The sequence below is a fragment of the Hyperolius riggenbachi genome, chromosome 12, assembly GCF_040937935.1.
Source record: "Hyperolius riggenbachi isolate aHypRig1 chromosome 12, aHypRig1.pri, whole genome shotgun sequence".
NCBI classification, from domain to species: Eukaryota; Metazoa; Chordata; class Amphibia; order Anura; family Hyperoliidae; genus Hyperolius; species Hyperolius riggenbachi.
This window is the reverse complement of record NC_090657.1, coordinates 138,996,672-139,013,782: the sequence shown is the minus strand read 5'-3', so window position 1 is coordinate 139,013,782 and position 17,111 is coordinate 138,996,672. Positions and strand designations below refer to the sequence as shown.

The window sequence follows — 17,111 nt, the reverse complement described above, 5'->3', positions numbered from 1 at the left end:
CATGTGATTAGTCACAGATGAAGTGGAATTAGACAGGCTAAACTCTCTAAATACATACAGTGTGCATTGCTATATGTTTTCCATCTGTGTTGTGCAAGAGTTCAGTTCCACTTCAAGGTGGCTGCAGTGTGTTTGGCCAACTTTTATGTCTTCTTTTTCCATTACGGCCTGTTTCGAATAGGTGTGAATTTGTGTGTTTTTTTCAGCACACAAATTCGCACATGGGACTATTTTCATTAGATGCAAAAATTGTATCCAGTAAAAAAAAAAAACCCAACAAAAAACACAATGATGTTGCAGTATTTCAGACGTCGCATGCAGGAAATTGCGTGCAATGCATTTAACAATGGACTTCCCTCTTTGTAAGAATTGCACCAAAGGAAAAAAATACAAATGTGCATGCAAATTTGCACTTCCAAATCCCATGTATGCGTGAAATTCACATGCTATTTGCATGCTTCAGAATTATTATCATTCAGTATTTATATAGCACCGACATCTTCCGCTGTGCAGAGTATATTGTGTTGTTACTTGACTGTCCCTCAGAAGGGCTCTGAATGTAATCCCTACCATATTCATTTGTCTATGTATCATGTAGTGTATGTATCATAGTCTAGGACCAATTTAGGGGTAAACCATTTAACTTATCTATATATATTTTTGGAATATGGGAGGAAACCAGAGTTTCCAGGGGGAAACCCACACAGACATGGGCAGAACATACAAACTCTATGCAGATAGTGCCCTGGCTGGGATACGAACCAGGGACTCAGTGCTATACCACTGTGCTGCCCCGTGGACAACAGCAGGCGATTACTGATGAAGAGACTGGAAATTTTTAAGTAGAAGCATTTTGGTCCACTTTGTCAGAATACAGTAGTGTCATCGGATTACCCAATGCTCATACGTGGTTGTAGGGCACCAATCAGTGTATCTGTCAGTGTGCAAAATTCAGCTCCCATTTCCATGTTCCTTGTTATATATTTTATTACAGGGATTCTTTTGAGTTGAAGCTGGATGAACTGAAGGCCTTTAATGCCCCTGTGTGGATGATTGAAAAGATGAGGATGTACATGGAGATGGCACGAAGTGGACATGAATAGATGGCACGTGTTGCTTTGATCCTGGCACCATACCATCCTGAAAGGATCTCAGAGAAGCCTGAATGACATTTACTGGCAGGAACACCGTGTCATGACAACAGCCTGGTGCTATCATAATATAACTGCATTCAGTTTCAATGCAAAAATCTGTGAAATGTAGCAGCTAACCAGAAATGATCTGAACTGATTTGACTGCAGTAGCCTAAAACCCCAATTGGCTGTTGTAGAATACTGCAGTTTGAAGGTTATCATTTCTCCTTGTGCTGTCAGTATGCATCAAATCAGCCAAGATACTTTTCTAAAAATGCTAAGAAAAGTATAAATAAGGCAACAGAACAGCATACTTACAAAGTATGCTATTTTAGATAATACAACCCCCACCCCAGCTGTTACTGCCCATAGTCCCAGTACTTGCTTCCATTCATTTAGTGTGGCCTGTTCACTCACAGCAATCAGCATACAGTGTGTTTACATACCACAGCTGTGTTTTACTCCAGCTGCTTTTGTGTTTCTGCAGTAATAGACCGCAAACTCTATTGAGTGAATAAAGAAACTGTGTACAGCACAAAGCCATCTGGTCACCACAGAACAACAGGTTAAAAATGCAATAGTTACTGTGAGGGGTTAGGGCTAGACCCATAATACCTGTAGGTGCAGATGGGTGGGGGGAGGAGGTATTGGTTAGTAGTAGAGGCTGAAGGGGGTCAATTACGATAGTGTATGCATCATACAACTTACTGTGTTAATTAGGCAGTCTATGGTTGCTTAGCAAACTGAAAGTTGAGGATCTGTTTTAACTACTTCGGGACAATGCGTAGTAAAATATACACTGCACTTGTAGCTGCTTATGCTTGATGCATCATAGATTTTACTACACCAGCTCTATCAAAGTGACGCTATTGCGCATCCCTGCTGGCACTAAACTCAGTGTCTGACAGCTGAGCTCCACACCATGGGCTCCTGACACTGTGAACCAGTCACAATAATCACAAAGTGACAAATGAAAAAAAAAGGTTCTGGTTCTTAAAGAGACTCTGTAACAAAAAAAAACAAAAAAAAAAAAAAGCATCCCCTGGGGGGGTACTCACCTCGGGAGGGGGAAGCCTTAGGGTCCCAATGAGGCTTCCCCCATCCTTGTAGCTGCAGGCAGTCCAGCGCTGGCTCCCCCGAAATGTCCCGGAATCCTCCCCCGATAAGCGCTGATTTATTTACCTTCCCTGTGTCCAGCAGGGGCGCTGTTGCGGCTCTCTGCACGGAGATGGGAGGAAATAACTGATCTCTGTCAAGTCCGCTCTACTACGCAGGCGCAGGAAACTTGCACCTGCGCAGTAGAGCGGCCCTACAGCAATCGGCTATTTCCGCCTATTCCCGAGTGGAGATCTGATACTGCGCCTGTGCTGGAGCCGTGAAGGAAAATATTTACATCCCCGCTGTTCCGAGGGGCACAGCGAGACCGCCGAGGGACACAGGAGGACGGGGGAAGCCTCGATCGGATCCGGAGGCTTCCCCGACCCGGGATGAGTACCCCCCAGGGGAACTTTTTTAGTTACAGGTTTTCTTTAACGGGCCAGTGCCGTGTGGTCCCAGTCAGGTAAACTCTGTACAGAACTTTTAATTCTGTAAAGGAGATTGTTACAGCCTTTGTGTAATAATGTCGTAGCCCTAATGTGTAAGTATAATGTAGGGAAGTTCCCCTACTTTTTTTCCTGTCTGCATTATGGTTTTTAAAGGCAAATGTCTGGCATATATTTAATCATTTCATCTCTTAGAATTGCAAGTATAAAAAATGCATTTAAAGTTATACTGCAAAAATGCTTCTTCCAGGCTGCAAGCTGTTAGCAGTGGCAGAGCCTTCAACCCAGTGGCTTCTGTTTAAGAGCAGTGAGCGGTGTGACACAGTGGGGGTGGGGCCATCTGCAAGCTGCACCAAAGCTCCGTCTTCCTAGTGACATCATCCTAGTGGATCGTAGAAAAGCCTCAAAGAGCTGTTTTTGAAGAGTAATATGCCAGTCGTTACACATTAATGATACAACGTCTCAGCTTTGTAAATATTGTACACTCAGAATAAAAACCAGTCTTGGCTAAAGTTCACGCCACTAATTCCTTTTCATTTTTTGATGGTATGTATTTTAAAATGCCTATAAATATGTTAAAGCACACCTTGCATGAGATAACCATACAGGCTGCCGTCTTGACCACCCTGTAAGAAATGCTCGTTTCTTAGCTGTAATGTAGACCATTTACATCTAATGCAGAAACCCATTAGTGCAGTTGCTGGAACAGGATTTTGGTAGCCAGAAACTTAGGGAGTAGTTGTGTGATCACTGCTACAGTTTTTGTATAAGTATTTGAACTGTAATATGGAATATACCGTAGTTGTGGAAAGGTAGAGGTGGACTCTTGGTTGCGTAAATTCCCCTTGAGTTTTGTTTTCTTTTATTCCTTACGAGTAGGGTACAATCAGAAGACCGTGAAAGATGTTCTCCTTTAATATCTGGTCCATGATCATTGGGTAATACAATACCCAAACCAAGTCTTCTCTCCAATCTGGATGTAGCGGATTATTGAAGTTAATGCCCCCTCCTCCCCAAGTTTAAATATAACTTGTGTGCTGCTTTGGGGAACAGGGATGATCATGTGAATTACTACTGATCTCTGTGGAGTATGGCAGAAAATTACTATAAAAGTGTGTAAAATACACAAGGACTAGGTGTTAACCAGCTGCACTTAGTTTACTTACAGTTTTTACATGTGTAGTTTTCTGATCAAGTGTCCAGTGGATCAAGAAATGGCAGTTTGATACTTCATACACAGAAGCCTTGAGTAATACATTTCTCTTGTTCTTTTTAAAAATAGATTTGTACTGGTTCCTATTAAAATAATCCTGTTGAGGGTTGATCCACTGACAACTGGTAGTAATGTCGATCTTATTTTTGATCGATTTTCTGATCGATCAAAAAACTTATGGTGTATTCCCAGCATCAGACTGCAAACTGTGGAGCTTTATCACCATGCCTACAGTTTCATTTTATCTATATGGGGCTCTTGTAACAAATGGGATGCAGGGTCTGCCCCTACCTATGTAGCTGCTGCTTGGCCTATGCAGTGGGGGACTTTGTATTACACAGCAGTGTAGTGAAAGAGAGTGTGGCTAGATTTCCTATATTAGGAAGTCCAACTGTCTTGTGCAGAGGAGAGCCCCATATGGGAAAATGACAGTGCAGTCAGAAAAGTCTGAAAGGCTGAAAAGTAGATAACTTGTCAATCCATAAAAAACCATCAGAATACATTTGCTCTGAGCAGGGAATGACAAATGGGAAAACGTGAGCTATGTATATATGTTTTTGACCTTAAAGAATACCATTATCTGTTTATCGCCATGAAAGGATGCATGTATCCTTGTGAAATCCTTAGAAATCCTAGTCTGCATACATAGATTGCAATAAAATATGTTTGCTTAAATTGTAATGCAAATAGTTTTTTTTATTTGCAACAAAATAAAGTCCAGATGTGTGGCAATGCTGAATTCTGCTTGAAGTTGTTTGTTTAAAACCAGATGTTTCTATTGCCGGATGACCCCAGCATGAGGACAAATATGAAGAAATTGTAAAGTGTAAGATTAGTATCACTGCCATAGTTAGAAACATTAGGCTGGGAAAGGGGGGAGAGCACACACGGTTCGTCAGTTGATTTGGGCACCAACTGCCAATTAGCAGAGTACTGTCAATGCATTTACTGAGCATTTGTGTGACGGCATATTCTTTAGTGGTTTTGCCACATGAGCTCCAGTTATTGCCTAAAGGTGGCCATTAACTATACAATTCTCCAAACAATTGATTGTCTGATTTGATCTTAATATCGATTAGGTAGAATTTGTTGAGCCCACTACCGGAAATATAGCTGCTGTGCAATTTGATCAGAATAATGGAATAGATCTGAAACACTGAACGCAAGCGCAGAACTCTCCCGGCGACAGGACTGTGGTGGGAGCGAATACACCCTGACTCTCAAAGTTGCCGCCTAGCAGAGGATCCAGGCGGTGGAGGAGGACGGCAGGGAATGATCAGCCTGAAGGGGGCTGTAGGAAGCTGCAGGCATGTACAATAAAACTTTTATTCCCATCATCTCCGGGTCTCTTTAAGATCGAATCAGGCTATCGATCATCCTTAAAATGTATAGTTACTGGCCACGTTTAAGCTGACCGCTGACTCTAATGCTGTATCCCCTTCCTGATGTTTACAGCGTGGTCTGTGTATTGGGTACAGTTTGCTCACAGTGTGGTCTGTGTGAAATGCAGAGCAGCACACATTCTAAATTGTACATAGGGAGGGAATAGAAATACATATAAACACAGGAATATCTGAAAGGCTATTAGAAAAGAATAAAAAGAAAAGGGAAGACATTAATAAGATATACACTCAATGGCAATGTGTGATTTTAAAGGGAACCTAAACTGAGAGGGATATGGATGTTTCCATTTAAACAATACAGGTTGCCTGGCATCCTGCTGATCTCTTTAGCTGCAATAGTGGCTAAATCACACACCTGAAACAAGCATGCAGGTAATCCAGTCTGACTTCAGTCAGAGCACCTGATCTGCATGCTTGTTCAGGGGCTGTGGCTGAAAGTATTAGAGACACAGGATCAGCAGGAGAGTCAGGCAACTGGTATTATGTTAAAAGGAAAAATCCATATCCTTCTCAGTTTAGGTTCCCTTTAAGGAGAAATCCAGACTGTGCAAAGATTTGAATGTCAATAAGACAATCTTAAATAGAATTCTCCATTTTAGTGTTAGCCAGTAGAATGAGCGAAGGGTGTTATGTGACGATGGCGAGGTTGGCTTGTTAACAGCCTTGCAGCGGCATTCTGTACTAATTGCAGGTGGTGCATGTCTTTGTTTGGAAGGCCTGTATAGCGAACATTGCGGTAGTCCAGCTGTGATGTGATGAAGGCATGAACTGTTGGAAGATCTGGAGGTATGAGGTGTTTACATTTTGCAATTTTCCTTAGGTGAATGAAGGTATGTTTCATAACAGCTGAGATTTGATTCCTGAAGCTTAATTCCAATTAGTACAGAATGCCGCTGCAAGGCTGTTAACTAGCCAACCCCACCACTGCCACATAACACCAACTCTTCGTTCACTCCACTGGCAACTGATAAAAAGGAGAATTCTGTTTAAGATTGGCTTATTGACATTCAAATCCTTGCACAATCTGGGCCCTGGATACCTGAAGGACTTGTTGCAACTGCATCACACTCCCCACAATCTTAGATCAAAAGTCTCTAATAACTTGGTCACCCCAGAGTCCACCTCAAAACCTTTGGAGACAGAGCCTTTTGTCATGCCGCCCCACCCCTTTGGAAATACCTGTCATACCCAATCAGGACATCCACATCCCTGGAAGCATTTAACTCCAAAATGAAAAGCCACCTGTTTAGCATGGCATTTACGAACACCTATTTCCTCTGTAACACTTTCCAGCCTGCTACCCTGTATTGATCTGAGACACATCTATGCGCTTTGAGTCCTATGGGAGAAAAGCGCTTTACAAATGTTATTGTATTATTATTGTTTAACATGAATGAAATCTCCTATTCACCTTTGACAGCTGCCTTTGGAAGTGGTACCTCCATCAAGAGATTCTTGTACAACTCCTGATTTGATGAAAACTGTACCTTTTGGAATTTACCTCAGTTTCTGTTGCTGTCACAGAGAGGAAGTGAGGGCAACCTTCTAACCCTTCCTCATTCCCACCTGGGGCTGCCCTGCACATCATTGTTCCGGCAGAAACTGGTAAGGCAGGATACAAAGCCTGTAGTCTGTACTCGCCTTTATAGCTCTGCTGTGTATCAGGATATCAGAGGAGGATGACAGCACTGGGCTAATTAATGCCCTAGTGGTCCGTCCTACATATAATAACTGTATTTGAAATGTAAAGTGTAGAGAAACCGAGAGCCCAATATAGTGTAGTATGTTAAGCATAAATGAAATAAAGGTTATCGTGAGAAAATTATACTCACAAACATGGGTTACCACAAAGGCAACCACTGTATAGGCAGGTGAGGAGATTAGACCTGTCCTCACTCAGGGATAAGAAGTCGCTCTCTGTAGATGCGAAAGGGGGTAGATCACCCCTCCACCAGGGGTGGACACGGTATAGCAGTAGGAGAACAGAGGCGCCAGCAGGATAAAAGCGGATAAAAACTTTAAAATACAATAAATAATAATAATAATAATAATAATAGTAGCAATCACATTTATTAAATAGTACCCCAAAAAAGTGCAACGCGTTTCGCAGGCCCAGCCCGCTTCATCAGGCAATAAATGTGGGGACAAAACTGTAGACAAGAGACAGTACATTATGCTATAGTAATTCTGCAGTTACAAATTTGCATATCAATATATTGCATAACATAAAGCATACCATATGAAAAATTGCTTCGTGGAGATAGCATAAAAGAGTTAGGTGTGCAAGTAAACAATAGGGGGTAGAGGCTATGGTGCTCGCGATAGTAATGGGTTATGGGGTGTTTTTTACACAGATTTGCAATGAGTGGTATTGGTAATGGAAAAGGGTATATGTCAGCAAGAGTAATGGGTAATAGAGCATTGAGAAGAGAACGGGGCCAGAAATACAGGGTAAAGTGTGCAAATAAAATAATATAAAGAACTCACCAGAATTTCGGCATTAGCAGGTGTAGCGCCTCAGTGAAGTGGTGAGGACACTCAACTCCTTATATATACACAGGTTCTTGCTAAAAGGGCTAGACGGTCCCTGTTCAGTTTAAGTTTTGACTCTATGGTGTCAAGTTCGAAGCGTTTAACTCTAGAGGTGAGATTTGACATAACCATAAAAATAGTGATCAATATCACCCTCTTATGTCAAATCTCACCTCTAGAGTTAAACGCTTCGAACTTGACACCATAGAGTCAAAACTTAAAAAACTGAACAGGGACTGTCTAGCGTATGCTGAGCATCGGGAGAGGGAACGCAAGCCACGTCCTATCCCCGCTGTGCAGCCGACGGGCCCCAATCATCCACCTCCACCACCGCCCCGACTTATGAGTCTCAATATTCCCCCACCCACATATAGGGTCCCACCCTTCCCACCACCTCCCATTCTACTCCCCACACCAAAGGCACCTACACCATCCTTAGCACTTCCCCCACCACCTTTGCATACACCTCCAGCCTCACACAATATTCCCCTACCACACCCCAACACCGTACCTAAGCCCACTCCCTTCACGGGTTTGGCCCCTCCCCTAAACAGTTTTAATCTCACAAAAAAACTCACAGCAACTCCAAAAACCCAACGCACTAAAACCAACAAGAAAACATCTATCACCTCAACCCCCCGTACTGGGGCCGGCAAAAAAAAAAACAACAAAGACCAGACCTCTATCCAATTCAACTTTATACCAAATGGCCCCCCGGCAACATTGCTCAAAACCACTCAGGACACTAACATCACCAATTCAAATACCACTCCCACTATACCTATTACAACCACCGTTGACTCACCTGTCCAAGCATCCCAGATTAGCATCTGCCACTCGGACCCCGACTCTTTAGACTTTACAATACACCCCACCACCCAATCCCCTACCAATCAAAACCCCAATCCATCCCAGGTCAATACTACCACCAACTCACACAAACTCCAAACTGATATAAAAACCTTTTTTCAAATGACTAATGACAACCCCACCTCCAGCAGTGAATCAGCTAACCACACCCTTTCCCCCTCTTTTTTAGAACTTCCCTCAGCACTATCCCAAAACATTCTCTCTACCCAATTACCAAGCCCACGATCAGAGAAGGTACTTTTCCAACTCACCAACAAATCCAAACGACCACTACCAGACATAGAAAAAGAGGAAGTAGAGGGAAAAGGAAAAAGAAACAAACCATAATCACAACACTCCCCCCCACAAACATTAGCAGATGCATTTTCAATTTCTCAGACCACATTCTTAGCACCCATGAGACTACTCTCTTAGAAAAAGGCCTATCCTTTTGCCCAACTAATCAAGTCAATACATTCGAACTCTTCTCAGATCTCAATAGTTATATCCACAAACTAACACTCAAAAGACATTATGCCATCAAAAACATCAAACCCACGTAAGATAATGCCCTAACCTCGCTTATCATCACCAACAATGACACCCTACCCAATGTTACCATTTCTCACCCTGAAATTAGCACAGAAAAATACATTACTACTCAGTTAAAAGGGAGATCCCGCTTTTACCCAGCAGCCTCTAAGGGCTGCTACATTGAAAGCTTCTACTCTTTAGTTCTTAAAGACCTACAAACCTTACAGGATGACCTACCCACCGCCAAATCCAACCTTAATCCACGCGAATCCCATGCCCTCAAAAATCTACAAAAAAACCATAACCTGGTTATTAAACCTGCAGATAAGGGAGGGGGCATTGTCATACTCAATCGCGCAGACTACCTAGAGGAAGCAGCCAGGCTCCTCGACAATCCCAAACATTACGAAACCTTCACTACAGATCCAACTCCCTCTCTAAATATTACATTAAAAACCCTTATCAATAATGCCTTCCTGTCTAACATCATTACCAAACATGAAAGAAATTTTATTATCAACGCCCAACCGATTACCCCCATTTTCTACTATTTACCAAAAATACATAAAAGTTTACAAAAACCGCCCGGTAGACCCATTATCTCAGGTATCAACTCCATCACCAGCAACCTTTCCAGATTCCTGGACCAACATCTACAGCCACACGTACAGTCTCTTCCCTCCTTCCTCAAGGATTCACAACAACTCATACTACTCCTACGCGGCGTCGCTTGGCAGCCGGATTATGTCTGGCTAACATGCGATGTCACTTCCCTCTATACCAATATCCCACATTCATTCGGTCTTCAAGCTTTACAATATTATTTAGCCACCAACCCTTCCATGCCACCTACACAACAAACCTTCCTTCTGCAATGTGCAGAATTCATCTTAAAAAACAACATATTCACGTTTAATGATAAAATTTACCATCAGACGAGTGGGACCGCGATGGGGAGCTCGTTCGCCCCCTCAAATGCTAATCTTGCAATGGGGCTCCTGGAAGTACTTAAACTATCCACACATCATCCGTTTTCTGACAACATTGTACTATATAAGCGGTATATTGACGACCTAATCTTCATCTGGAAAGGCGACGCTTCACGCATTCCACATTTTGTCAGTTACCTCAACTCTAATACAGCAGGACTCCAATTCACACACCATCACCACATTTCCTCCATTGAATTTCTCGATCTCACTTTATACATAGAATCAAATCACATTATGACAAAACCATACTTCAAACCAGTCGATGCCAACAACTACATACATTTCAATAGCTTTCACCACCACCCTTGGATTACTAACACCCCCTACAGTCAATACAGAAGAATACATAGGAACTGCACGGACCAATCACAATTTGACATTCAATCCGAGATCCTTACCAAAAAATTCACAGACCGCCATTACCCCAAAAAACTGATCAAAGATGCAAAATACAGAGCCAAACATCCCAACCCTCCTACCACTACCAAACAACCTACTAATACTACATGCCCACCCAGATTCATCACTCGTTACAATGCCCAACATCTGTCCATCCGCAGTATCCTAAAAAAACGATGGGACATCCTTATGCAAGACCCCTATCTACGACCTATATTACCCACAACACCATCAATTACATATAGGAGAGCACCAAATCTCCGCAATCTCTTAGCGCCAAGCAAACTACGTACACCAAACCAACCAACCACCCTGCAAACACAGGAGCCTGGTTGTGTCCCCTGCAACAAAAACCGTTGCACAGCCTGTCAATTTATCAACACCTGCACATTCTTCGTGTCCTCCAGTACCGGTATTCAATATCCCATAAAAAAACACCTCACCTGCGAGTCTAAATTTGTCATCTACCTCATTTCATGCCCCTGTCGACTCCAGTACGTGGGGAGGACTACACAGTTGGCCCGCAGCAGAATCGGACAACACAAAAGAAACATCACTAAAAAATTCCCCCTTCACAGCGTATCACGGCACTTCTGCACTCACCACGCCAACAACCCAGAATTCTTTAACATTACACTAATTGACTCAATTGATGCAAGTTCATCAAACGCATTCGAACAACTTAAAAAATATGAAATGTTCTGGATACAAACTATAAGAACCCTCATACCTGAGGGTCTCAATGAAGTTCTGGAAAAAATTTACTAAAATACCTCCTATACTGTTTTTCTTTTATCTTGGCCGCTCTCTTTTACTCTTTTTTTTTATCTTGTTTCATTACTTTTTTTATGTATTTGAATTTTATTTGTCCCAATAAGTTTTAGTGTAACATTGTCCATTTTTACAACTACACCTCTGGCTTGATCATTATTTTACATATTTTTATGTCAAAAAGTGTAATTTGGTTTGATTGTTATGTGCTTTTTACCCATTGCTACAATTGTCCAGGACTATTAAGTTGATCCATATCTGCTTATTATTGGTATGACCTTTTTCTTTTTAATTTTTTTTTTTTTTTTTTTTATATATTTTATTATATTTTTATTATGTTTCTATTAATTTTTATGTTGCTGTTACATGTCTATTTATGCTTGTGTCTTAGGACCGGGTCATAACTTTTTGGTCCACTAGATGGCAGCTAAATACTTTTACACATCAATCCCTCTGTCAAATATACTAATTATATTCCCACTGGATCGAATCATTATATTTATTTACTTCTCGAAAAAGACCTTTTCATATTCTTTTTCTACTTAATTTATTATTTTGCCCATTTACAGCATCCAAACACCCCTGGCCTTGGCCGGGGTTTGAACCCTGATCTCCCATGTCAAGGGCAGTGCCCTTAACCAGTACTCTATTCAGCCAGTACACTATTCATCTGCACATTTGGTCACCATGATACCTGTATCCGCCCCCCAACTACCCAATACACTGAACACAGGTGGTGAGAGCCCATTGGCTACTCACAAGCCCGCCCTAACCCCACCCACCCTTCCCAAAAATCCAACTCACTGAACACAGGTGGCGAGAGCCCATTGGCTGCTCGCACACTCGCCCTAACCCTGCCCACCTTACACCTCCCACACATCCAATTGGCCCTTTTAGCAAGAACCTGTGTATATATAAGGAGTTGAGTGTCCTCACCACTTCACTGAGGCGCTACACCTGCTAATGCCGAAATTCTGGTGAGTTCTTTATATTATTTTATTTGCACACTTTACCCTGTATTTCTGGCCCCCTGTTCTCTTCTCAATGCTCTATTACCCATTACTCTTGCTGACATATACCCTTTTCCATTACCAATACCACTCATTGCAAATCTGTGTAAAAAACATCCCATAACCCATTACTATCGCGAGCACCATAGCCTCTACCCCCTATTGTTTACTTGCACACCTAACTCTTTTATGCTATCTCCACGAAGCAATTTTTCATATGGTATGCTTTATGTTATGCAATATATTGATATGCAAATTTGTAACTGCAGAATTTACTATAGCATAATGTACTGTCTCTTGTCTACAGTTTTGTCCCCACGTTTATTGCCTGATGAAGCGGGCTGGGCCTGCGAAACGCGTTGCACTTTTTTGGGGTACTATTTAATAAATGTGATTGCTACTATTCAGACAGTCTTTCGTGTCTGGTTTATGGAGGTAAGTCCACCACTTCCTCCCAGCAAATTTTAAAGTTTTTATCCGCTTTTATCCTGCTGGCGCCTCTGTTCTCCTGCTGTATTTGAAATGTAGGACATAAGCCACAAACAAACCTGAACAAGAAACAAACTGCTTATTGTATAAAACAAATTAAAGGCGAGATCTATTGTCTGGAGTATGGGATACAATATTGGGAACCACACTATAGAAAGGGTGTTGAATGGTCACAAAGATGGACAACTAAATTAATCAGAGGGGTGGAAATTCTCACTTTCCAAGAAAGGGTGGAAAAACTGGCTTGGAAAAAAGGCAACTGAGAGGTGACCTGATTAATATGTATAAATACTTCAGAGGGAAATACAAAAGCTTGGCAGATGAGCTGGTTAAAATCTGGGAATATCTTACCTCAGAAAGTAATTATGGAAAACTATATCCAAATGTAACCTCCCTAGCTTTAAGGACGAGCCTGGCTCATCTAGTAATAAACTATTGTTAAGGACGAGTCAGGCTCATCTAGTAAATTCTATTACGTGTGGTGTCGCTGGTGTGCGCTATGCCTCGCGGATTCCCATGATTTCTTCCTCTATCCGCTTCCTGGTGCTCTGCGATTCCATTGTTTTGGGCACACGCAGCGTCAACAATTCAGGTGACACTCACATTTTTTGTATTGAATCCAATACAAACATCTGTATTGGATCCAATATAAAAAATTCTAAGTGTAAAAAAAAGTGCAGCGCTACTGTGGCTGGATAGTGTAATGGTTAAGGGCCCTGCCTCTAACACAGGAGACCGGGGTTTGAATCTTGACTCTTCCTGTTCAGTAAGCCAGCACCAATTTAGTAGGAGACCTTGGGCAAGTCTCCCGAATACTGCTACTGCCTATAGAGAGCATCCTAGTGGCTGTAGCTGTGGCACTTTGAGTCTGCCAGGAGAAAAGCGCGATATAAATGTTCTGTGTCTACTGCCCATAGCAGCAAACATTAAAGGGCATCCATGGCTATAATTACTAGGTAATTCCTGGGAGAGTTGATCCAGGGATTTATCTGACTGCCATCTGGAGTCAGGAAGGAATTTTTCCTATTTAAAGTGTACCTGCGATAGGGTAAAGTGCAGTATTTATACTTACCTGGGGCTTCCCCCAGCCCCATGTGGTCATTGGGCTCCATTGCCATCCTTACCAGCCACTCCGTTGTCTCGTGCTCACCTCTGGTAGTTTGGCCAGTTGCGGTCGGTCGTGTTATTCTGCGCCTACGCAGCCCGTAGGCTCAGAATGCTCCAGAGCACAGAAGTGCAACGAGGGGTGCACACGCGGCCCAGGCCGCGCATGTGCAGAAGAGCTCGACTACGGGACAACAGAGCGGCCAGGGAGGATAGCGATGGAGCCAATGGACCACATGGGGCTAGAGGAAGCCCCAGGTAAGTATAAATAATGCTCTATAGCCTGTCTCAGGCTTCCTTCAAGGCTAATTGATCCAGGCCTTGTAAGGTTTTTTGCCTTTCACAGATTAACTGCGATATGTGCAGGTTCAGAAGATTTATAGACACAAGGTCCTATTGGGGTTTGAAGGGGCGCAGCCAAACCCATTAGTATGATGCCATGGAGGCACCAGGGAAGTTTGATTAGTCCAACTGATTAATTCCATTGGTCTTTTTAGTTTAGCTCTCAAAACTTCTCGCATGGAGTCGTACCCACTTCGGTCAAGAAATATCAACAAAGAAAGATAGCTCATGAGGTATATACGATATCCATAGCAGAAAAGTAAATCAAAATCGACTCAAGGAATCTTCCCATGCAGTGTGTGTTCAGGGGCCTACAATCGCCCTGCCCACAAACACAGGGGGACAACTAAAGGAGCTTCCGTAACAGTATTTGTAATAGAGGAACTAGCAAGGTTCAGAGGATTTTAATTAATAGAAAAGAGAAAGAAAGGAGGAGTAAAGAGAAAATAAAGTATGGAAGACAAGGTTAGAAAAGAGAAGGAGGGAAAGGAGAGGAGGATTGCAGGCTCGGCTAAACGCTGCACAAAGCCCATTAGTCATTTTAGGGCAAATCAATTACTTCAATTGGTACAAATCAATTAATCTGATTAGTCCAAATCGATTAGTCCAATTAATTTGTTTAGTTCAAACCGATTAGCCCAAACTTATTGTTCCGACTCTATTAGTCTGATTAAATTGATAGGTCAGTTTAATTCAAACCGATTAGTCCTATTAGCCCAAACCAATTAATCTGATTGGTCCAATCTGATGAGCTCAATCGGCCTAAACTGATTAGTCTGATTGGTCAGTTTAGCTCAATTGGTCTGCTTTGCAAAAACCGATTAGTCAGTATAATTTTACCTCCGCCAAGGGTATACGTTATAAAAGACAAGGTTGAGGTAAGACTATTTTATTTTACAGTCTTGACAAATGTTGCACATATATCATTTTTTGTTGGGGCGCCTCCATCCCATCTGTTATAGTATCCTTCCCCTAGACAGGGGTTATCCTCTGTTACTTTGTCCAGTGGTCCCCCTTTCTGGAGAGCAAACGACAATTCTGAAGAAGTCTCATTCCCAGTTCCATATGGAGACGGGATTCTCCACTTGCTCATTACCGTGGTTGCCTTTAGCAACCCGGGTTTGTAAGTAGAAATTTACTTATCATCTCGTCCAATTTACAGTATATTAATACTACACTATATAAGTGTCTTGTTTTCTTTCTGGTTCATGGAGTTCCTTGAAGTTCCTCTACTGGGACACACCCATGATTAGTCAGTATAGTTCAGTGATCTGCAAACTTGGCTCTCCAGCTGTTAAGGAACCACAATGCATTGCAGGAGTCTGACAGGCACAGTCATGATTCATAAAGGCAAATGCATTGTGGGGTTTGTAGTTCCTTAACAGCTGGAGAGCCAAGTTTGCAGATCACTGGTATAGTTTTAAAATGAGCAGTCCAACTGGCCCAAACTGATTAGTCTAATTGGACAAAACCAATTAGTCCGATTGGCCCAAACTGATTAGTCTGTGTAGCTAATTAGTCAGATTAGTCCAAACCAATTAGTCCATTTGGTCAGGTAGTTCAAACAGATTAGTCCAATTGGTTCAAATCGATTGGCCCAAACTGATTAATCAGATTGGTCAGTTTAGTTCAAGTAAATTAAGCCAATGGTTCCCAAACAAATGAGTCAGTATAGTGCAAGCCAATTAGTCTGATCGGTAGTCCGATTATCCCAAACCAATTGGCCTGATTAGTCCATTAGTCTTATTGGTCCAAACTGATTAGTTCAATTGGGTCAAACTGAATAGTCAATTTAAAACAGATTGGTCTTTTTGGTTAAAATGATTACATCGATTGGGTCACAATGATTACTCCATTTAACCTCCTGGTTAATCCAATTAGTCCAAACAAATTAGTCCGAATTGGGCCAAACCAATTAGTCCAATTGGGTCAAACCAATTAGTCCGATTGGTCCGTTTAGTTCAAACCAATTGGTCTAATCCAATTAGTCCAATTCAATTAGTTGATTAGTCCAATTCAATTGTGTAATTAGTCTGATTCAATTGGTCCAGTTTGATTGGTCTGATAAGTTTATTCATATGGCCTACCCTCCTCCTACCACACAGTAACTCTCTAAGGAATATTTAACAGCCCCCCCTAGTGTTTCCACCCCTCCCTTTAGATTGTAAGCCTCTGGCAGGGTCCTCCACTCCCTAGTGTAATCTACAGGATCATGTGCTCCTGTCCTATGACAGCCTGTACTTGTATTACTGAGCCTACCTAACCAGCCCATATTGCATGATCATGTATTTTGTACAATTTGCATGTATAACTTTGTTCTATGTGTATAACCCTATGTATGTCATCCTTGTATCATTGTTTATATTTATTGTCCAGCGCTGCGTAATATGTTGGCGCTTTATAAATACAATAAATAATAATAATAATAATAATTCATGTTAAATTAGTCCAAACCAATTGCTCCAATTATTCCGATACTCAATTGGTCCAATCTGATTAGTCAAATTCGACTGGTCCAATCTGATTAGTCCAACCTGATTAGTGAGATTTGTCCAATTCAATTTGTCCAGTTCAATTAGTCAAATGCAATTGGTCCAATCCAATTAAACCAACATAATTGGTCCAAATGGTTCAATTCAATTGGTTTGATTGGACTGGTTCATTTAAGGTGTTCATTAACAGTACAACTTTTAGTGAACAATCATATTTTCAATCAATTTCCTTCAACAAAAGCGTATTTTCCTTCAACACGGTGTATTTTTCGTAGATATGATCGTAACTGATTTGGATATAATC

The 17,111-nt window shown here is 41.8% G+C and overlaps 1 protein-coding gene across 1 annotated transcript in view; it reads left to right on the top strand.

The window, feature by feature from the left end:
* DNTTIP1 (deoxynucleotidyltransferase terminal interacting protein 1) overlaps window positions 1-2,139 on the top strand; it is a 75,453-nt gene extending 73,314 nt beyond the window's left edge. The window contains exon 13 of the mRNA XM_068263502.1: window positions 995-2,139. Coding sequence (XP_068119603.1) covers window positions 995-1,103 — 109 coding nt within the window. The 3' untranslated portion in view covers window positions 1,104-2,139. The remainder of the gene's footprint in view (window positions 1-994) is intronic.
* The last annotated feature ends 14,972 nt before the right edge of the window (window positions 2,140-17,111 follow it).